Source organism: Danio rerio, chromosome 4 (genome assembly GCF_052040795.2).
Source record: "Danio rerio strain M-AB ecotype USA chromosome 4, GRCz13ab, whole genome shotgun sequence".
Taxonomy (NCBI): Eukaryota; Metazoa; Chordata; class Actinopteri; order Cypriniformes; family Danionidae; genus Danio; species Danio rerio.
This window is the reverse complement of record NC_141024.2, coordinates 59,084,066-59,107,571: the sequence shown is the minus strand read 5'-3', so window position 1 is coordinate 59,107,571 and position 23,506 is coordinate 59,084,066. Positions and strand designations below refer to the sequence as shown.

Below are 23,506 nucleotides of genomic sequence, written 5' to 3'. Positions count from 1 at the left end.
GCACATTAATGCAATATCCTATTTAAACAACAAAACTGTTTACAAAAAGTCATATATATGTGCGCGTTGTTGTCTTTTTATCACGCAGCGCGCACTTAAACCGCAAGGGAAAGAAAGCTTATGCTAGATTATATGCATGTCAACTTTTGGACCAAGGGCAACCTACAAAACAGACAAAGCTCCCATATAATAAATACCATCTCAGAGAGTCTTGTAGGGATGTCAAAGTACATACACTTTTAATTTGCACGAAAGCCACGATCACTCTCTGAACTGGATCGCTGGAAAGCTACTGAGTTTAGGCAGTTTCTGCTGTACACCGATCCAGTAGTATTGAAGGATATTCTTCCAACACCACTTTACAACAGCTTCCAATCACCAATTAGCAAATCCAATCCAATTAGCATCTATCTGATACTTTCTTCAACCCTCTGTGCCCATTAATGTGACTATGATGATAACTTGATTAGGTATCTCCTTGAACAGTTCAAGACCTTGTATGGGGTTGAGGAGATGGTCTATAATGTCCACTCTCTGTCATCTTGCAGATGATGTGAGGAGGTTTGTTCCTTTGGACTGGGTGTCAGCATATGCTTTGAAAACTTCCTTGGTCAGCTTAAAAGAAAGATCAGAAAACCCCAACAGATTCTCCAGTAATTGATTCGTGTTATGGAGTGGCAGTCCATGCAGAGCAAGCCCCCTTCTCAGCTAGAAATACTCAAACTCAGCGGAAAACGGTCAAATGGCCAACAGTGCAAGACGGTACAACAGGAGTGCAGTACAATAAAGCCATTCTTGAAAATGTCACAGAAAAATGTAGAACTGGAGACAACTGCGTGATGATTGATGGACAACTTGGCTTAATTGAGAACATCTTGTATGACACCATCACAGAAGAAACTTTCATTTTGCTGAGAAGGTTTTTGTGTCTGGCCCCACTTTAAACAGAGCTCATTAATTCTAAAGACATTGGCATCTTTAAGGCATGTGAGCTGGCAGCTGAAGTCAAACTCTACAAGATCTCTGATATTGAGACAAAATATGTTTTGCTTCCACTAGGAAAGGGTTGGACTGCAACCCCATTGCTTTATTTTTATTAGAGCCTCTTTGTTACTGATCCCCTTTTCAGCACGTTATGTGCATTATATGGAATTAGGTTCCATGTATGTTGAACCTCAGTTATTTGAGGATGATTTTAACACAAAAACATCTGTTATTGATTCTTTTTCATAACTTCAAGAAGCTATTTGCATCAACCACAGTGAGGCTGTGAACGGTATGCGAAGCATCAAAAGCTTTTGTCAAGGGTAAAGTAATACAATATGCTAGCTTGGTCAAAAGACTTAACAAGAAAAAAGTTAAGGACATTGAAGCCAGAATTAAAGTTTTAGACAGGCAATTGTCACTAAAGTTTTCAGATTTTTAGTGTTTTGACTGAAAATAACATCAGCGATCACCTACAGCCAATGAGAGAGCAGCTTTCACTTGCGTGTGCGTGTGTGTATACCTGCTGCAGGCCAGCGGGAGGCTGGGGGAGAAGTTAAAAGCGCTCTTTTTCGGTTTATTTGGACCCACGACAGGACTCAGGAGCAACTGTGTCTGTTTGACGTTTCACACATAAAGAAAATAGTTTATTATCAACTTAAGTTGAGGAGAAATTGCTAATTCCCTTTAAACCCAGGTGAGCAAACATGTACAGGTTCTACCCCATTAAAGGCTTCTTTTTCATTATGTAGTTAATAACAAAAGATATACGACGTGTTTTTGGCTGTGAGACGTAGTTTGGACGAAGTTGTCGGCGATTCTTCCTATAGTAAAGTCATGCAATGTGAATGTCCCTGTCGCCGATCCATCTTGCAGTGTAAACAAAGCAGCGACGAAACGCTAGCCCAGATAGTCATGCAGTGTGAAAACCTCTGTGACATGACTACTTTGAAAATCATGCATTCTGAACTCGGCATAAGGCTAGTTGTTAGCCGCTTCAAGCGAATTCACCCGGTCTGGGAGTGAGGTCCTTCAGCCCGGAGGGAGCGGGGCTTGTTCTGTGGACGTGGCTACGTCACTCATGCGCGTGACTGCGTGCGCACGTCACGTGAGTGAACAGCCAATGAACACTCGAAGGGACTCATTCATAAAAGAAAACTTCCACTCATAGACCGAAAGGCAGCTCAACTCACAGACGGTAAAATCTAAATCACAGGGATTCAATAAAAATGGTAATCCCTTATATCATGTTGCAATAACACTGGTTTATGATATCTGACCATTACATTTAGACATTAGACGTCTCTCGAGGCGGTGCACATTTGTACACAGATTTGGTTTGGACAAAAATAACTGAAATATGGGAATTCACATCCATATCAGATTACGGGTACCATTTAGAAACACGCTTATGATTCTGAGAATTCTTTTCGTCAGATAGCGGTTAATAGGCAAGCTTGCAACTCCCAAATACATTAATTTAGAACCGTCCAGCAGTTTTGAAATTAATTTCGCATGGCAGCGAAGCACAGATGTTAAACGTTAGGCAGCTAATCTAACTGTTTGAAACCACGTGAGCAAATAGTCTAAAATTTTTTAGCTATAATAATAAGGCCTTTGAGCAGACAAATTTGGGGTTTCCAAACCGTCTTACAAGCACTGAGAGAAGTCTCTGTTCCGACAGGCACAATATTATATTTAAATGATTTGCGGAACGTGCGTCTTTGCAAAATCAATTTAAAATATTATGAACTGCAGTTTAAATTGTTACACTCAACACTTAGGCAGCTCTTTGCTGTGTTAGTGAACAGAAGGGCTGGAGGAGGCTTTCGTCCTCCCAGCTTTGAAGAAAGGAAAGCGCTTCTCGCAGTGCCTTCTTTTTCTTCTATAGTGCGCACTAACAATCACAATGAATCGGAAAGTTTGTTTTACAGAAAATGTTTGGAAAACTGCCCGCATTCTCCACCAATATGTAAACAGAAATTAGCTCCATTTATGAATATTAATAATCAACAATAACGGTTTATTCTTAATTATTATTCCGACTTAAGCTTCGGTCAATTTGGTCAAACAAACATATGATTGTTTATGATCCTACCCGCTCGACCAAGCGGACTCTCAGATTATGAATATTAATTATCAACAATAACAGATTATTATTAATCATTAACATTCTGGATTAATTTATTGTTAACATGTAACAAACCAAGATAAATAGCAAAGCGAGGAAAAAGAGAGTTCAGATAAAGAGTGGCAAATCTGTTTCAGTTCCACACACACCATTAAGGATCACCAAGATTATAAAAACACCTTTTTAATAAAAGGGGCACAGCTTATTCGCATAACTAAAAATAGCTGGTCTTTAGTGTCTGGAGGTCTCTCTCTTTATGCGAGGTTCTTCCGTTGTGATGAGAGTCCTTTGATGTCCTTCTTGATGCGTGGAGTTTGCAATACAGGTCGGAGGAACGCGATCGCAACTTTAAACTGGGTTTACTTTGCCGGAAAAATAAGAAAATGTGGCTGGAAGGTCCACGCGGCACAGAAGCCGCTCAGACCCCTCAAAGGGACAACCTCTGGGGAAGTTCTTTTCGAACGTTCTGTGTCGAGCCTGGGGAGGGGTCAGCTTTTAAACGTGAGCTCTGTTACATGCCCTTTCAACATGCTCGACCAATGATTTCAGGGCAAAGTTTGAGCGCTTAACTTCTCTTCATATCTAGCAGCTCATATGCAAATTTGAGTATCCGCCTAAAGCATGCGGAGAGTCATTAATGCAGGGCATTAAAGAATGTAAGCAGTGCAAGTTATTATCATGCTCTATGCATCATGTGTTGTAAAATGTCAAGGACATTCCAACGACACCAAACATGGGGGGGGGGGGGGGGGGGGGGCGGGTTTAAAAGTACATCAATGTAATTTGCACACCCTTACATTATTTATGCTCTAAAAAGGCCTATAGGAACCCGGCATACGGGTTATAGGAGGGGTTGTACAGGTAGGAAAGGTCAGAAATGAGATACAAAGTTTACAAACATAACATTTTAGTTTTGTGCTGGTCCCTGATTTCTCAGTCCAATTTCTTTTTGGACTAATGTCATTGTGGGTGTGTGGATGTGTGTGTGTGTGCGTGTGTGTGTGTGTGTGTGTGTGTGTGTGTGTGTGTGTTTGTAAGCAGGGGGGGGGGGGGAGATCGGAATGTCTTTGAAGTCTCTAGGTCCATCTCTCTGGATAGCTCTGGATATCGAGAGGTGTCACGGAGGCCAGACTTCGTGGAGCCAGTGGTCGTATACCGTCCTGTCCACTGAAACCCAGACCCTTTCCATAAAATCAATTAATAGTTTTACCTATGGACTGTACGTAACACTTGTTTAAAAAGATTTAAGACCTACAACAAAATATTTCAGTAAATTTAAGACTTTTAAGGCCTAAAAGTGACTGTCTAACAATTGTTTATGAATCCTGTTGAATAATTGAAAATAAATATGCACACAAACCTCCGGCACCACTTTGCACAGAGAAATGCATAACTTAAAAATGTAACAGTTTTGTTACAGTGACTGACTAACTCAATCTCAATCTTATAACTGAAATATTGCTGCTAGATATATTTCTGATGTTACATTGCTCTGACAGGCCTAACATGATGCAAAACCTCTTGTTTATGGACCAAAAGAAAATCATATTTTGTTAAACTGTACATTTCTTTACAATTCAGTGGTAATAAATTTATATCTTATATTTTACTATTGTTTACTCATTTAAAAACCTAGAGACTTTGAATCAGTATTTGGTCATTACTTAAATCAGTTTTTAAAGCAAATGTTAAATATAAAAATACTATTTATAAGTCAAACATAATAATTCAACTTCAGAATTATTGTTGTATTCCGATTTTATAACTTCACTGTGCATTAAAGACCAGGACAAATATACACACGCGCACACACAGTTGAAGTCAGAAATATTACCCCATCTGGCTGCTATGGCCCTGCTCACCCGTGTTCCAGGTGGAGAGCGCGGTTTGGCACCTGCATCTGGGGACTGTCATTCACCCGTGTTCAAGGCAGAGAGCGCGGCACGGCACGGCTCACACGTCTGCGCACCGTCACTCACCTAGAGTGTACCTGACTGATGAGAGCGATGGAGAGCGCGGCCCAGCACCCGTATCTGCGGACCGTCTCACCTGTGTTCCAGGCGGAGAGCAATGTAGAGCGTGGCCCGGCACCCACGTCTGCGGCCCTTCACTCACCTGTGTTCCTTCATAAAAAGAAACCATATAGGAGCACAAAGCCAGGACCCAAGAATTTCACCATTTATATATCTGCTATTAAATGGAAAGCTATAAAGCCTTTCTCTGGCAGCCGAAAATTGCAAAAATCGTGGACACACGTCCTATATGACAAATTCCGTCGACATAATCCCTGCTGCACCTTAGTTTTTACAGATATCAGCACTCAGAATTGAGTCATAGTCGTAAATATAGGTGTCCTTATATGACGATGAAGGCTTCCTGTTCATTTAAAACATGTAATGCACATTTCATTTTTTGAATCGCAAAGAAGCCACATGATGAAAAACATATTCCAGTTCTTGTCACCAGAATTGGTACTGTTACTCATTTACAAGGGGAGATGAGATCTCACCAGGCCAGTTACACGAAGAGAGGCAAGATAGCAAATGAAGTGAGGAAAGGAGTAAGTAATATTTATTACAAAAACACCAGTTCCTGAGTTGATGGCCAGGAACATCACAAGAAGTCTAACTAAAAATGTTATCAAAGTGATCTCTTGTGAAATAAGTGAAGTTTATGTATAAACAAATTTCGAGAGGATCACGTGCTTATGATTGCTAGCAGCTGACCCGCATTATCCAATTCACTACTATCCAATCAGATGACTCCTAAACTACTATAAATACCCTGGGGTTTATTCCATTGCTATCTTCGTTTTGAAGAGGCAGCTTCACCGTAGCTAGCTCCGTTGAAGAACCTACTCTAAACCAGCATGGACAACCAAAGCATCTACAAGCTATCACCTACCAGCTATCACCTACCAGCTACAATCTACCAGCTACCATCTACAAATTACCAGCTATAATCTACAAGCTACTAGCTATAATTTACAAGCTACAATCTACAGCAGCAACAACAACTGCAACAACAACAACTGCAACAACAACAACTGCAGCAACAACAACTGCAGCAACAACAACTACTACTTCAAAACAACTCCAACAATTGCATCAACGACTTCAACAAACATCAAACCTTCTACTTCAACGCATCTGCTGTGTCTTCAACCCTATTCTCCAGCAAATGACAGCCAAAAACTCCAAAGCCATTGGAATGAAACTGAACCATTACCTTTTTCATAGCGGTGCACATGCTATGCACATGAAGGGAAGCTTTGCAAAATAACTTTACCAAACATTTAGACTAAAACATTTATAAATCTTTTGAATAACAAGACTAGTGTAAACAATGATTTTAACTAAAGATACTTGCCTCTTGCCCGTCCACTGATCCATAACATTTAACAGCTTGTTTGCTGGAATGTTCAGCAAGCAACAGCTCAAGTCATAAACAATGGTGAACTTGATCAACAAAATGGCCGCCGGGCTTTTTCACCTTTGGTACGCTTGACTGGCTCTCCTTTAAGCCAATAGCTGTAAGGAGAAGCGTCACCACCCAATAAGCTCTCTGGAGAAGGTCCTGCCCTCTCTCTTGACTCTGTTGCAAGTCTTATGAATGAATTTGGACCAGACAAGCTTGTGAATGAAGTTAAGATATCAACAAATGTTATTCATGGATTAAAGTAAAGCCAATTACTAACATTCCATTCACAGTTTTACTAAGTGGTGACATCGCCCTCGAAGTCTTATAGAGTTCAGAGTTTGATGTTAGCAAAAATAATAATAATAATAATAAAATAATAAAATAAAAATTTATACACAGAGCACTGGGGTCCAATTACACTAGACCAGTGACTCATTTATTCATACACTAGTGTCTTATGTAAGCTTATAATGGCAAGTCAGTTGGATGTGAAACAGCAACAAACAACTTCCTGATTGGCTGCTATGAATAGGAGGACATTTCTGACAACGGATCTTCAATAAACACTTCCAGGACCACCAGACAAACCATACCCCTTATCCTCAGCTCTCCTTCCAGTTGCCATTCTGTGGGGGGATGAATGCTCACCTCTACCATCCTTGCACGTAGCGACATCAAGCTATCAGACTATGCATTAATAAAAAGACCATGACATTTGGCTGCAGAACCTGACCCTCATCCAACCCATAACATTTTATATGCTCTTCAAATACAATCACACTCTACATAAAGGATGCATTTCCACTCACATAGCTCACATCCACGATGCCATATTTCTCAAATTGCTTGAATTGCATTGTCACCCTGATACTAACTTCTGATTTCTGATTTCAGATCTAACCCAAGGATCTAACCCGGGCGTTTCAGCTCTCCCTTCCTTAACCTTATTCTGCTCCAATCTACAATCTGCGACTACCGAACCTGCAACAGTGAATTCGTTAATCAAAAAGAATCGATAATAAACTCATGATAGTACTATTCTTGCCCCACTGTTCAGCGTTCTTGTATTAGTCCCATTGACATTGCGACTTGAGAATTCTCTAGCAAAAACCCTTGATTATTGGTCTCCGCTCCTCACAATTCTATATTCCTAGCATTAACAGCACCATTCCATCAGACGAATACTCGCTGAATTATCATGATATAGACCAAGCAATTTCGCTCATCAGTTTAGCCGGCCGCAATGCTTGGCTTGCAAAAATCGACATTTCATCTGCCTTTAAAAATCATGCCAATTCACCCAGACTTCTGGCACCTTTTTGGCATTCATCTAGGCATCCCCCTCGCAGAGGAGAAACAGCCGGTCCCAGCACTTCCATAGAATTTCTGGGCATCAACTTAGATTCGAATAAATTTCAAGCATCCCTTCCCAAAGAAAAGATTGACCGTATAATCTCTTTATCTCAAAATTTCCTCGAGAAACCATCATGCACCAAACGGGAACTGTTATCTATTCTCGCGCATTTCAATTTCGCGATGCGCATAATTCCTCAAGGCCGCCCGTTTATTACTCACCTCCTTCAGCTCCTCCTCGGTCCCCGGTTTAGAAGATACCATATATCTTTCTAAACCCAGTCGCAATGAACGCAGCTTATGGATCTCCTTCCTTAAGCAATGGAACGGCTGTTCCTTTTTCTATAGCGACCTAATTTCTTCCCCGGTGGATATTAATTTATTCACTGACCCTGCCCCCTCAGTCGGGTTCGGCGGCTTTTACCAAGGTCACTGGTTTACTTCAACGTGGCCCCCGCAGATGCTCAGTCTACCCAGAAATCAGCAATCATCTGCGCTTTCGAACTCTACCCCATAGTCGCAGCAGCGCTTTTATGGGTAGATGAATGGTCCGCCTCTAGCATTCTCGTTCATTGCGACAACGAAGCCACCGTTTATTGCATTAATAAAGGACGCTCGCACGCACTTCCAATTATGCCCTTATTAAGACGCCTCGTTTGGACGGCAGCCAAAAAGCAATTCATTATGACTGCTAGACATGTTCCAGTTTGCAAAAAATCAAATTGCTGATTCTCTCTCTCACTTTCTTTTCCAGAAATTTCGGCTCTTGGTACCGGAAGCAGACCAGCATCCAACACCTGTTCCACTCTATTCACAAATGATATTGCCATAAAACTTCCATATCCCTGATCCTTCACGCTGTCGCACCAAGGACCCTTGAGTCATATTCAGAAATGGCTATCACATCCAATTTCAATCCCGCAATACACCCCACTATATCTGTTCTAACACTGCTGAATGCTGAAACACTCGCCTTTTTCATTAAGCAAAGCAAAACAGATCAGACAAGCAAAGGGCATTTTATTTACATATTTAACATTTTTCCCCCACACAGCCATTCCAAACTCTCCTAGCCTTTCTCCATTCAAGGAGAGCAAAGGAGTCAGACCCACATGCCCTACTTTTTACTGATGACGCTAACCGTCCAGTAACCCATTTTTGGTTTCAAAAACATCTGAAAGAAGTCCTTCGCCTTTCGGGCGTTCCCCCGAATTGTATTCCAGCATTCATTTAGAATTGGTGCAGCCACCACAGCAGCTCACAAAAGTCTATCCTCGCACCAAATCCAGACCCTAGGCCGCTGGTCCTCCGATGCCTTCAAAGCTTACATTCGCCTCAGCCGATCCCACCTCAAGACAGCCCAGCTAGCCCTAATCAGCTAAATTTCAAACTCCAACTAGGGGTACGAGCTCGACCCTAAGTAGGCTGGAGTACGTGTGCGTGTGTGCTTGTGTACGGGTGCGCATGGGAATGTGTGAGGTTGCTCGCGCAGATACAGCGTGCGTTTGCACACGTATACATGCTTATTTGCACGTGGATATGTATATGGGTGTGGGCGTACGTCTAGGTATGCATATGCACGTGCAAGCAAATGAGTATGTGAGCCCATGGGCATTACATGTAAATGCAGCTTGCATTTATGCTATCAACTTTCCTTTCAATCTGCTATGCTCCTTCTCTCACCATGCTCTGACCCCCGCAGGGGTCCAATCTGAGCTTCGACTCTCGCGAGTCACCCCTAGCCCATCCCCGGCCACCCCTTCACTACCACCTCCAGTAAGAGCCTGCACTACCCCCTCCCTCTTCCCGACTCTTACTGCCCCCCCCCCCCCCCCATAGCTCTGACCCCCGCAGGGGTCGCGCTGAGCTTCGACTCTCGCAAGAGTCACCATTTGCGCCGCCCCACCCAGGCCATTAGAAATGGTATGTATGCGCATGTTATACGCATACATCCGATGTATACCTGTTCCGATGCGTGTGCATGCACATGCCGAAACAGGAATAGACGCACGTGCATGCTCACGCACGCAGGTTATTCCCTCTCTCCTTTTCTTCCTTTGGCGTCGAGTTCCTCCGCCTTCTCTTTTCTTCCTTTCTCATAGGCCATCAATCCTCAGCTCTAACTCCCGCAGGAGTGACTAAAACGAGCTTCGACTCTCGCAAGAGTCCCGCCCCGGCCACCCCCTGCTGCAGTCTCCACCACCCCCTCCCTTTCCCAGACTTCAGCAGGGGAAATGCCCACAGCAGCTCTGACCCCCGCAGGGGTCGCTCCGAGCTTCGACTCTCGCAAGAGTCAATCACCACCCATGCCCGGCCCTTACCATGTAATAATCATATATATTCATATATATTTATATATGCATATATACTTCTATATTCTCCTTTTCTTCTTTCTGGCGTTGAGATTCTCCGCCTGGCAATTATTTGCCCCTTCTTTCTTCCTTACAGCGTGAGTGCTTCCGCTACTTTTACCCTTCTCTGATCTTCCCCCTTATCTCCTTACCCTCCTATTTCCTCAATTCTTTTCCAGCGTTGAGTTCTCCGCTAACTGTCTTTCTTTCAGCGTCACTCTTTCGCTATGTTCTTCCTTACGCATAGGCCCTCAATCCTCAGCTCTAGCCCCCGCAGGGGCGACTAAAACGAGCTTCAACTCCCGCCGGAGTTCAGGCCCTGGCCACCTCCCACCCTTTCATGCAAGAGTCTCCACCGCCCAAATCTTCCCGACTCTTGCTTGAGCAAACTAACCCCAGCTCCCACCCCCGCAGGGGTGTATATATTTGAGCCTTGACTCCCGCGGAGTCAATCCAGCCCTGCCCTCACCCCGCCTAGGCTCTAGCAGCCTACTTTGCTCTGCTCCCTTAGAAGCTTCTCTTCCTAAGCTATCAACACTATATCCAGCAGCCGGACATGGCTTGTTACACCTGCCTTTTTGGGGGGCTCTTCAATACGCGGCTGCTGTCCCGAGCTATTCAAAGGCATTTTTGGGGAGTTCTCGAGATCTACCTGAGCTCAAACTCCCCTCCCGCTTTGCAACGGGAGGGAGTCCTGGGCTCGAGGATCTCATGAGCTCAGGGCTCTCTCCCGGGACAGCATGCCAAACAAGCTTATAATTAATCATCAGCTAAGTGTGAACTCTTGAAGTGAAGTTTATGTATAAACAAATTTCGAGAGGATCACGTGCTTATGATTGCTAGCAGCTGACCCGCATTATCCAATTCACTACTATCCAATCAGATGACTCCTAAACTACTATAAATACCCTGGGGTTTATTCCATTGCTATCTTCGTTTTGAAGAGTCCCCCCTTCCTCCCCTACGCCTCCTTCTTAGACGGGTGACACGGTGGCCCAGTGCCTAGCACTGTCGCCTCACAGCAAGAATGTCTCTGGTTCCTGGCTCTACCAAAACTAGCAGACATTTCTGTGCGGAGTTTTGCACTTCTCCCCGTGCTCACGTGGGTTTCCCCCGGGTTCCCCGGTTTCCTCCCACCGCCCAAAAACATGCAATTAAGCCAATTGAACAAGCCAAATTGTCAACATAGACACGCTCCTAGTTAGTAATTAGTTTCAAGAGCATTCACTTGCTACAGCAGGGGAGTTCTCGAGATCTACCTGAGCTCAAACTCCCCTCCCGCTTTGCAACGGGAGGGAGTCCTGGGCTCGAGGATCTCATGAGCTCAGGGCTCTCTCCCGGGACAGCATGCCAAACAAGCTTATAATTAATCATCAGCTAAGTGTGAACTCTTGAAATAAAAGTCAAAGACTCCATGATGATGTCATGCTGGAACTGATGCTGATACAGAAAGTAATGAAAGATACGGATCTGTCATATCGTTACTTTCCAGGGTATGTACTTCAGATTCAAGTGGATCCCTTTGAGGTGCATCTTTATACAGAAACAGGAATTACCATTCTTATTCAGCATCTCAGAAAAGGTCCAGTAACGTTGCATTTGGATGTGACTGGGGGTGTGGTGAGTCGCATTCCAAATCAACCAAAAAGAGTGCTGTATTACAGCATCTACCAGGACATGGCAAGGACAAGCCTCCTCTTCCGGTTTCTGAGATGGTGACTAATGATCACACAATACCTAACATTGAATTTGCAAACGGTTGCAAAGGTACAAAAACATACGGTGTACTGTGTCAACCAGGTTGAGACGGATTATAGCTGGGCACTGATCCAAGGGGTTTTGTTGTCATTTAATAAGCTTGACATAAACACTTACCTGGCTGATTAAAGGAAATCCAACCGTAACAGATTTCCATAAAATCACAAAAATTCATCTTTGCTCCGCACACATGATAAAAGCGGTCCATGGAGCTATTGGCCGAAAAACATCAGACAAAGGCTTGAAGGAGTTTGCCACACACTGTGTGGCAAAATTAATTAACCCCAAAAGTTTGGAAAGAGGATTGGAAATTTTCCAAAATATATGCAACCTCTTTTGGCCAATTTCAAAAACCAAAATTGTCAGCCAGAGTCTTCGTGACTACATCTGTGGGGTTAACATTCCTGAGGAAATTTTCAGTGAAATCACAGTGGATGACTACATTCCTCCAGCTGCAACTCCAGATGCAAACACAATATTGGCCAGGTCACCATTTACAAAGGAATTTGTATGTTCTTGAGGCTGTCAAGTCTACAGTAAAAGTAGAGGAGGAAACAAACACAAACAAATATCACTGCCCAGAGATACTGGAAATTCTAATGAATAACTACATGGCAATTTTTCCTCTTTGGTCAGGAATTTTACTGGGTGACCTTAGAAAATATTATGACACAGAATCAGTCAAAGATGAAAGCCAACAGAAAGCACATGACACAAATTGTCATGCAGAGGTTTTGTATTGTGAAAGACAAGATCCTTAAAAAAAACTGCACCATCGTCCGGGTACATTCATTCAAAAAATGTACAAAACACTGCAGGGAAGAAAGAGCACGTTTTGCAACACAATCTACCGGACAGATTTTTGCTGAAGCGTTTCAGCTTGAAAAAACACAGCCTCGAGGACTGTTAAAGGGCCATGAAACCACCTCGTTTCAGCAGGGTGTTTTCACACCTCTACTTTGGAAAAAGTCAGAAAAGTGGGCGTGTCCAGCTCTGTTTAGGGGGGAGTGTCGGAGGAAGAAAAGAGGCTTGGTGTGGGAGTGTCTATTTGGGCGTGCTGAATTTCAGAGTCAAAACACACACACAAAAGTGACTGTGTTTACATGGACATCTGTAGTCGAATTATTTGCCAAATTATTAAATGGTGGACTTTAACTGCAGTTTGGCTCTTTAATTCAGGGAATTCATTCATGTCCCTCGTGACAAACGAGATATTTGATTCGAAGAACTGCTCTAAGCGTGTATTTTCATGCAAAATCCTACACAAGGTTATAGTTTGGTTGTAGTGCTAACTTGTTTACACTCGGTGCAATAGTTTGTTAAATACGAATGAAATATGAACTGAATAAACAAAGAGCACTGGTCGCTCACTTACCAAATCTGTAGAGACAGGACAATCTACAGCAACTAGAGCCACGTCTTTATGAAGAGAAGACTACAAGCGAATCCGGATCTCAGTGTTTGCAGATGAGAACAGCTCTCAGGTAAACAATAATCCTCCTTAGACACATAAGTTATTGTTGTCGAGCGTCGCGTACACTGTTAATCCACACGTGACTCCAGATGAGCTGTCACAGAGAGAAAATGAAAACAAAACTTAACTGCAGCAAACTATAAAAGCAACACTTCACGCTTGTTTTGCCAACACAACGTGGCGTCTCTGTCATCTAAACACTGTGACAGTAATGAATATTAATGAAGTTGCACAATAGAGCGCGCTGATTGGTTTGAACGAAGCTTTACTCATGCATTAATGCAGCAGGCTGTAAGACGTAATAAGACACACTCTGGCACAGACGCCAGACGCGCGCGCAATCAGTTCTCTCCGCTCGCTCGCTGGTTCTTCTCTCTGCTCGCGCGAAACAGTTAGGATTTTTGTCAGTCCTGGGGCGGGACTTGGTTCACTTGTTATCTCTAACGCTATTGGCTACCTTCCCTTTTCCGGAAGTTAGTCGGGATCGGACGCTTTGATGATCAATTAAGACCTAAGGCGGGAAAATCCGTAACGTCGGGTCACCGTGGCGTTGAATTAACGTTAGAAGATGGAAAATCAAAAAGAGGTATGTGGTGGTGATTATTACCATGTAATGTTTACTTTGCTTACGTGTTTGGATACTGAAAGTGTTCAAATTAGCTGACCTTAATCAGATTTCTGTTTGCTTCACGAACCCAGTTAACATTGACTCGTTTTTAGATGTAAAACATTAATATATGGCACTATTTATTTCTTATAACTGTTAGTTCAGTTCCCTTACCTTACATATACTGATTTTATGCCATATACTGTACATGCAGTATATACACGTGCTATTTTAGACCTTAGATTTATTATTGTTTTTTCTATTGAACACAGGCAGAGTTGCAGAATGTGGCCAGGCATGTCGTTAATCTTTTGCGTAATGCCCTCGCTGCAACCGAATCAAGCTGTTCCTCACCGGGGATGAGTAATTTAATTGTGTTGTGCTCATTTAGTTTTAAATTGAGACAATATAGACTATTTCTATTTATTTCTGCAGACGAAGGTCAGGTTCAGAGAGAGCAGGGCAGCAGGGTCCAGTCTGCAGTTAGAGCGCAGCAAAGTTTATCTGCACCAGGGACAGTGGACCACAGTATGGCAAGGTTTGCATCTCTTAAAGCAGCCAGCATTATATGTAATTTCTTCTGTCATTTTAAGTGAATCATCTTAAAGAGATAGGTTACCTAAAATAAACATTTATACACTCTTTTAAGTGATTCCATACCTTTGAGTTTCTTCTGTTGAACTCAAAATACTCAAGATATTTTGAAAAATGTTAGAAACTTGTAACCATTTTTGTCTATAGTATGAAAAACAAATACTATAAATGTAAATGGTTACAGGTTTACAACATATTTCAAAATAGCATGTCTTCAACAGATGAAAGAAATTCAAACAGGTTTTAAACAAGTGTAATTAAATGATGACACCTTTTTTTAGTTTTGGGTGAACTTCCACTTTAATACTGGAAAACAAAAGCAGCACAGTAGGATAACTCAGATGTTGCAATTGTCCAGAGAATGTCACTTTAGATGAGCAGAGCCCACCTGGATTTTTCTTTAAAACTTATTAAATATATGGCTGACATATTATTATGCTATTTCTTTCAGAGCATTTCCTGGTTTGTTTAAGAGTCTAAAAACCCCTACAGCAAATTCCAAAAAAAGACCCAGCAGGTCAACACCAGTGCAGTTTTTTTTGATAAACAAGAGCACTGATAGAACCCCAAAGGCCTTCGATGAGTCAACTCTTTTACAGGCTGGTTTAGGACGGAGGACTGTTGCCATCCCAGAAGATGCAAATCACTCAGAGGTTAGACATTTCAAGTTTTTACATACTGTACAGAGAATGGGAATATTGCAGAGCAACGAATTTAAAGAATTTTGAACATATTAGTCTGGATCTCATTGACCTTTCATATATACACTGGTTTGCTATAACATGTAACTGCTCGCACCACAAATAAAGAAGAAAATCATATATTGAAATAAGTCATTGCGACAGCTTATGCATACCCTGTCATTTACGGACAAGCTAATTTATTTATTTGATCCACTCCCTCTGCATCAGTGCTCAGCTTCTGTAGTAGTAGTTATCTGCAAAGTGTGGAGTGTTAGGTGTTCCTCCTGTAAGAGAACACTGAGGGGGCCCTTTTTAAAGTTACAATTAATTTATCTAAAAGCTGGTATAGTTGTATTTAAAGGGATATTTCACCCAAACATGAAAAATTATTTCATTAATTACTCACACTCCACAATTACTCACTTGTTATTCCAAACCTGTAAGAGCCCTGTTTGAAACACTGACATCTTATAGACTATTTTAACAATCTGTACAATGTTTCTGGAGCTTCACCAAATTTGTACCTTTGCTCTCTATGGGAGGGTCAGAGATCTCTTGATTTTGGAGATCTTGCAGGTTTGGAAGTACATAACTATCTCCAAGTAGTATGTAATTTTTAAAGAAAATTGATTATCACTACACAATATTTTATTACTATATATACGATTTGTTTTAAAGCTTAATGTTTTTGCATGTTTACCCACCAGATATCCAAACTACTTACAGAGACTTATACAAAAATGGCATCTTTGGAAGGAGCCTGGATGCTCTATAAAGCTGTTGGTAAGGTTGCTAGGTTGATTTAAAAATAAAGTGTAACTATGACTTGATATAAAAAAATGCAGATGTTTTTTTCACTGAATTGATACTTTGAGTGTTATTTATGCTTTAGTACTTTCATGTTAACATTAACTATTCAGTTCCTGAGTGAATTTTTTTTTTTAAAATCTGATGAGGTTTCTAATTATTTTTACTCAGGTGGGTCAGGTCAGCGGAAGTTGAATGTTGTCCCACCAGAAGCTGAAGGATATACAGGATCCTACATCATTAAAACGGCAGGAGGAAAGGGCTGTCTGTATATCCTGCCATTACAGAACAGTCTAGATATCTCCCCTTTACCCTATTCATCAAAAGAATTTGAAAAACTGCCAAAAGCACGATGTGCTACATGCTTTACCGACATGCCAATTCAACTGCTGGCTATGCATGTTCAGGAGTGTGAGACAGGGATATGCATTGATAGCAGTGATTGTGAATCGGTAAACTTCATAATCTTTTTAAAATTTTAATTGTTTTATTTATTTTAACACATAAAATTAGTCATATTTCATGAAATATTGGTCAATTATTTTTAATACACAGTTACTGTTTAATTTGTCTCAGGACTCTGAAATGCCACCCATTTCTACAAAAGTGAATCAATCCAGTGTCAATGTAGGTTGTTCAGTACCATCATTCCAGATTAAGATACTAAAACTGCAAAACTCTTTTATTAATACCTTTTTATATGATAAACACATCAGGAACAAGCTAATTGTTTATTTGTTAGTTTGTACCATACAATTATTTTGGATTACTTTTTAAAATAAGCATAATCAATGTCTTTTTTTAAATCTACATATAAGGACACCAAAGACCCTGACACGAAGTTCCATCAACATCCACTAATTGGATACATTTAGTGGCAATGTAAGTAGTAATTTAATGTTGCATTACATGTTTGTTCCATTTTTTTTTCTCTCAAAATTAAATCTTATATCATTTATATATGTTTATATCCACAGTTCGAGGATGAATTGGATACTGTGAATTAATTTGTGTCAGTGATGGATCCAATGGTAATGTTGATGATTGCAGTGCTTAAATGTTTAAATCAGAGGTCACCAAGCTCAGTTATGGAGGACCGGTGTCCTGCAGACATGTTCAGGTGTGATTTAATAGGGATGGAGCTAAACTCTGCAGGATACCAGCCCTTGAGTAACAAGTTTGGTGACCTCTTTTAATTTGAAAAATTTGTACATTTCATTTTCAGCTTTTTGCATATGACTTATTATTGTAAGAAATGCATTTATATTTGTATTGATATATGCTGTCATTAGTTCATGTTCTTGTATTTACTAACATGTACTAATAATGAACGATACTTGTACAAAACATATTAATCATAGTTCAGCATTAACTAATGCATTATCAACATTCAAATTCATGCTGGCTAACGTTAGCTAACGCACTCAGTTGACATGAACTAACAATGAACAGCTTTACTTTCATCAATGTTAACATATATGAATCAATACTGTAATAAATGTAGTGTTCATTGTTTGTTCATACAACCTTATTAGAAAATTGTTACCATTTGTTTTCTGCATTGTTTTTTTCTGTTAGGTATCTTGTCCAGTGTGTTCTGGAATGTATTCACAAGACTACATTGAAGTACATGCGAGCACCTGTGGGGAAAGGTTATAAATATTGCTTTTTTTTTTTTATCCTTTGCGGCTTTAATTGAGTTTTGGTTTGTGCAATGTAGTGATATATTTTTATTTAATTTTATATAATATCTCTAGATGTGAAAATAGACCAAACATGGATTTGGACATTACTGTGCAAAAGCCAGACAAGCAAAGCAGGTGCTGTCAAGTTTGCTAATCTTTTACTTATATGTTTGTTTGTTTGTTTGTTTGTTTACTTGCCTTGGACAAAATAAACTAAATAATGCATCTATTTAACTTAATTTTTTTAGCATTACAGAAGCAATCCACAAACTCAAAGAAGCAATAGATCCTACAACTATTTTCAGTGTCTGCGTCACAAGGGAGGACATGTTTAATCGAGGCTTGATGCAATGGAAACGTCAGAAGAAGTCTTCTCCAAAGAATCCCCTCAGAGTAACATTCATTGGAGAGCCTGGGATAGACAGTGGTGCCCTTATGAAAGAATTCTTGACAGGTATGTTTTAGTTTTCATCATATGAATTTATTTGTGTTTTATAAAATGTAGTCAGCATTTTATTTTTCCAAGGCTTTGTTTATTAGTATTAGTATTCATTTTTTAGTAATAACTTTTTTGTGCAGAAATGATGGCTGGGATTGAGGCAAAATTCTTTGAGGGAGGCAATTCTGGGAAAAATCTGAAGTATTCTACCACAGATTTTCAGAACGACAATTATAGGTATATTTAATAGCATCATATACTAGATTTTGTTTTAAATGTATTCTTTGCCAATTCATCAACTGCCCTTTTTTATTTTAGGACAATTGGTGAAATCATGGCTGTAAGCATTACACAAGATGGCCCTCCCCCTAACTTTTTTCAGGAGTGGATCTACAATTTCATCTCTTCTGGGGACATTGATAAAGATCAGTTGTCAAAGGCTACAGTTACAGATGCAGATCTGCTAGACCTCATCGAAAAGGTTTTAATATAAATACTATCCACAGTACTTGTCAAATGTTTGTAAACATACTAAATTTGTTTACGTTTTCTCACCAACAAGGCTGCGTTTGTGTGCTCAAATAATATTGCACAGCTTAATTTTATTTTGTCAAAAGAAATGCATTTAGTTCATAATACCTTTATGATTATCAATGTAGAAAAATCAGTCTTTTATAATGATACATTAACCATATACTTTTAGAATGTTTGCGTTCCATCAAATTGGTCTTTAAATACACTTGTTTTGGTAATAAATCTGATTAATCATGTGAAAGGTGACATGATGGTTAAATTCTGCTTTGAATAATACAAATAAATTACGTTTTGAAATGTTAATTTTATATTTCATTTGTGTTCCTGTTCACTAAAAATTTTAAAAAATAATGTTCAATATGTTCAGCAGTACTTACACTGTACATCTTATGTATATTTAAGTTTTAGCCAAAACTACAGATAAGAACAAGCACTGATTTCATTATTTCAGATTGAGACAGCGGACGCTACAGCTCTTCTTGACCTTTTAGAAAGAATCCTCGGATGTGGGTACACTGGACCTCTAACATGTGAAAGAAAGGAGGACATTCTAAGGTAAATATGATTCTACAATGTTTTTCACGTTTTTTTTTTCAAACGTTTGGGGTCAGTAGGATTTTTAAATGTTTTAAAATAAGCTTCTCCTGCTCACCAAGTCTGCATTTATTTAATCAAAAATACAGAACAAATGGTAAAATTGTAAAATGTTATTGCACTATAAAATAACTGTTCAAAAGTAGTTTCTAACCAAATTTAATGATTTATTTTAGTGATTTTAAAGATGAATTTTCAGCTTCATTACTCCAGTCTTCAGAGTCACATAATCCAGGGGTGGGGAACCTTTTTTCTATCAAGGGCCATTTACATTTTTGTAACATTGTTTAGGGGCCATACTAAATTATAGGGCTGCTTGATTATGGGAAAATCATATCCAGCAATCCTTCAGCTTCCAGGGAGTGTAGCATGGCCAAGTACTTGTTTATCACAACAACTCTGACATCACGCCAAAGGCGTTCAATCCTATTAGAAACACAATGAGATAAAAAAGCAACAAAGAGAAGACATCTAAAATGATCAAAATACTAATATATTAAAATAGTTTTTAATAACAAGCTGCTATACCGACTGATGTACTAATTCAAAAAATAAAACTACATGCAATGTCATGTTGTATAAAGTTAATAACATACTAAAAACATTTTGGTCAAAGTATAAGTAAGTTTACTAAAATAATATTTATGAAGCGATTACATTTTATAAAATAAAAAAATGAAAACATTTTATAAAATTTAGACAATTGTACTTTACCTTTGATTATGGACACTTTTACCAGCTATGAAACTTCCACGGTCAGTGCCCCTTGAAGAAAACATGAACCTGGCTATATTCACGTTTTCCACTCCATGGTCTCCCTTTACCCTTATGTGAGAAGAATATTAAACATTTTTAAAAAAAAGGTTTTTTTGTTTGTATTTATACAACTACGCACACCTTGACGGTAAGCCAAATTTTTGAACTGCTTCTGTGAAGAAGTGAAATACTGTTGATGCCAGGTTGTTGTTTGCAGCATTCAAGTACATAATCTGCAAATAAAAAATAAAAACAATAAGTACACATTTGTAGAAATACATAAAAAATTTTTTCGTAGTGAATTTGTAATGGAAATAGGTCTAATATCAGGTGACATCATTAAAAAAAATAAATGAAAACATACCTTCCTGGAATAACCATCCAGACCATAAAATATCACAATGTTGTATCTATTTCCAAGATAGAAAAAAATAGCAATACAAACGTTTTGAATTTTTAAAAAGTTGTCGTCATTTTCAATCATTTATTTTCTTTTCATCGTAGTCCCTTTATTAATCTGGGGTCGCCACAGTGGAATGAACCACCAACTTATTCAGCATATGTTTTTATGCAGCGGATGACATTCCAGCTGCAACCCATCACTGGGAAACACTCATACACACTCATTCACTATGGACAATTTAGCCTACCCAATTCACCAGTACCACATTTCTTTGGACTTGTGGGGGAAACCGGAGCACCCAGAGGAAACCTACGTAACACATGCAAACTACACACAGAAACGCCAACTGACCCAGCTGAGGCTCAAACCAGCGACCTTTTTGCTGTGAGGCAAGAGCGCTGTTATTGTAATTTTGTTTGGCTAACTTTATAATCCAAGGCTTTTAAATACTTTTCTATTGTTAGAAAAACATATGCAATTCAAAATAAATAAATTTAAACTTAAAAACTTACCGTATCAATTTGTGATTGGTGTCTACATGCACAAGAGACAGGGGCCCTGGAACAGAGTATGTTCTTCGCACAACACATCCCAATCTAGCCATTCTAGACAGGATTCCCACTGAATCAACTCTGTGCATAGAGGCTGCTATCCTCTGCCACTGCACACACATGCCTAAAGACAACAGCCTGCCTCTGACCATTCTGTAGCCAGCAGCAGGCATGTCATCTTTAATGGCTTTTACAGTATTATCCAACTCCTCATCAGTAATGCTGCTGTACAGCCCTGAGACGGAAAGGCCAAACTCACTCATCCTTCTGAAGACCGTTCTAGTAGAAATGCCTATTATTTTTGCAATGCAGGGCACAGGAAGGTTTGTCTGCAGCAACTCCTCCAATTCTTTTCTCCCAATAGCAAACTTTGGACGACCTCTCAGGCCAGTTAATTCCATCACTGCTCGGGAAACCATGAAGTTTGATGGTTGTTGTGCCAATTCAAACACTTGCTGCAAAGCCTGCATTATTTCCTGGGAAATTTCCACATGCCTTGAAAGTGCTTGCAGGAGATACAGTTGCTGGCGACACACAAACGTCAGGTAATCCACATCAAGTGGAGATCTCAAAAGTGTTCTCTCAAACTTGGAAAGAATGTCTTCCAAAAGATGCTTTTTTAGAATCTGCTGCAAAATACAGATTAGCAAAAGATGTAATCCATCAGAAACAGAAATTACTCTTTGTAAACTATCAAAATCATAATAAATAATGCTGTAAGTATACTCACTGCAAAAATGCTCTTCTTACTTAGATTTTTTGTCTTGTTTCTATTCCAAATATCTAAAAATTCCTAAATCAAGAAGAATTTTCTACACAAGCACAACATATTGTCTTGTTTTGAGAAATAATATGTTAATATTAATTGAGTTTTTGCCAATGGGGTAAGCAAAATAATCTTACGTCAAAAGAAAAAACAAGATTAATTTGCTTACCCCATTGGCAGATTATTTTGCTTGTTTAAAGGAAAAACTCACATTGGCATATTATTTCTCAAAACAAGACAATATGTTTTGCTCGTCAAGAAAATTCTTCTTGATATGAGAGATTTTAGATATTTATACTAGAAACAAGACAAAATCCAAACAAGAAAAGCATTTTTTGCGGTGCACCCTCTAAACAAAATTTATATAATGAAAACTTAAATGTGAAAGAAAAAATACAGTGTGCAATGCTATATACTTTATTTGAACAGAATACCAAATATAAAGTATACACTAGTTTGTGAATAATGTAGTTTTATTACCTTCAATGGTGCAATTGCATATACTGATGAAGTATTGATACTTTGACTACAAAGTAAGCATAATAAAAATTTTAATTTGCTTTGTGTAAATTAAATATAAATTAAAGATTAAGTAGATTAGTCGATTTAACAAGACAATATGTCAGTAAACAGGGCGCCTGTTAATAAAGTTTCTAATAACTACCTTTTCTAACAAAGGCAATAATTTTCATAATAAATGAAATGATAACTTACGTGCTACTAACTTATAAAAATGATAACTTACGTGGTGATAAGATCACGTGAATTATGGTTCGTCGTTTAATCGGCGTCCAATCCCGGCTAACTTCCGAAAAGGTAGAGTAGCCAATAGCGCTAGAGATAACAAGTGAACCAAGTCCCGCCCCAGGACTGACAAAAATCTAACTGTTTCGCGCGAGCAGAGAGAAGAACCAGCGAGCGAGCGGAGAGAACTGATCGCGCGCGCTCTGTATGCATGACCTCGCTCGCGAGAGCGTATATCGTGCGCACAGATGATGATGTGCGCGCGCGGGACTTGTTTTCTCGCGCTGGATCAGTTGAGCGCGCACGTGAAGATCCCCTGTGCGCTCGCGAGCTGTTGTTTTCTCGCGTGTAAACCTGTAATCTGCTCACGGTTCACTTCTCCTCGCGCGCAAACATCACCTCTGCGCTCGATTAATATTGGCATTGATATGCCGCCATACATGTGATCATGAATTGATACGTTCGAGCATGAACTCGGCTCGAATCCAGTGTCTGATGAACTCTTTCTTGTTTTTTCCCCGCTACATATCAGATTTTGCCAACTATTTATCACGAGAAAGACAAGTAGGAATCATCAATAAGTTCATATCAATAAGCATCATATTTTATTTGCACATTTATTGAATGGAAATGTTTCTGATTCACGCATGCAAATTCATCTTCAAATAGTGTCTTTATAGCAATGTTCGTGCGGTAGATAGCTCAGATTACATTGGGAAAACAGGCGACTGCTGCAAATTGTGCTTTAATGTTTAGCTGGTCAAATGTATGGTATGGAAACCTTACATACCTACTAGATGAACCCGTCTCATACAGCTGCCATTGCAAGGCTCAGACACTTTGTAGAATGGAATTTAACACAACTGCCTCTA

General features: G+C 39.7%; 4 protein-coding genes and 1 pseudogene across 4 annotated transcripts in view; 4 read left to right on the top strand and 1 right to left on the bottom strand.

The window, feature by feature from the left end:
• LOC110439541 (NACHT, LRR and PYD domains-containing protein 3-like) overlaps positions 1-23,506 on the top strand; it is a 601,035-nt gene that overhangs the window by 504,332 nt on the left and 73,197 nt on the right. The gene's annotated exons all lie outside the window — the stretch shown is intronic.
• The window catches only part of LOC137487265 (uncharacterized), a 176,507-nt gene that overhangs the window by 130,221 nt on the left and 22,780 nt on the right, over positions 1-23,506 (top strand). The window lies entirely within an intron of this gene.
• LOC147844995 (uncharacterized) lies at positions 670-13,748 on the top strand (annotated as a pseudogene).
• Positions 14,040-20,407, top strand: LOC141381702 (uncharacterized). The gene is made up of 12 exons (XM_088649908.1): positions 14,040-14,057; positions 14,351-14,441; positions 14,514-14,616; positions 15,124-15,325; positions 16,063-16,138; positions 16,334-16,614; positions 17,741-17,814; positions 17,920-17,982; positions 18,096-18,301; positions 18,427-18,523; positions 18,605-18,767; positions 19,272-20,407. The coding sequence occupies exons 1-12, from the start codon at positions 14,040-14,042 to the stop codon at positions 19,377-19,379; spliced, it is 1,482 nt and encodes a 493-aa protein (XP_088506034.1). The 3' UTR covers positions 19,380-20,407.
• LOC141381686 (uncharacterized) lies at positions 19,735-22,311 on the bottom strand. The gene is made up of 5 exons (XM_087247656.2): positions 21,086-22,311; positions 20,535-20,580; positions 20,312-20,403; positions 20,129-20,239; positions 19,735-19,840 (listed from the first exon to the last, which is right to left on the bottom strand). Exons 1-5 carry the CDS (start codon positions 21,592-21,594, stop codon positions 19,735-19,737), a joined length of 864 nt encoding a protein of 287 aa, XP_087103782.2. The 5' UTR covers positions 21,595-22,311.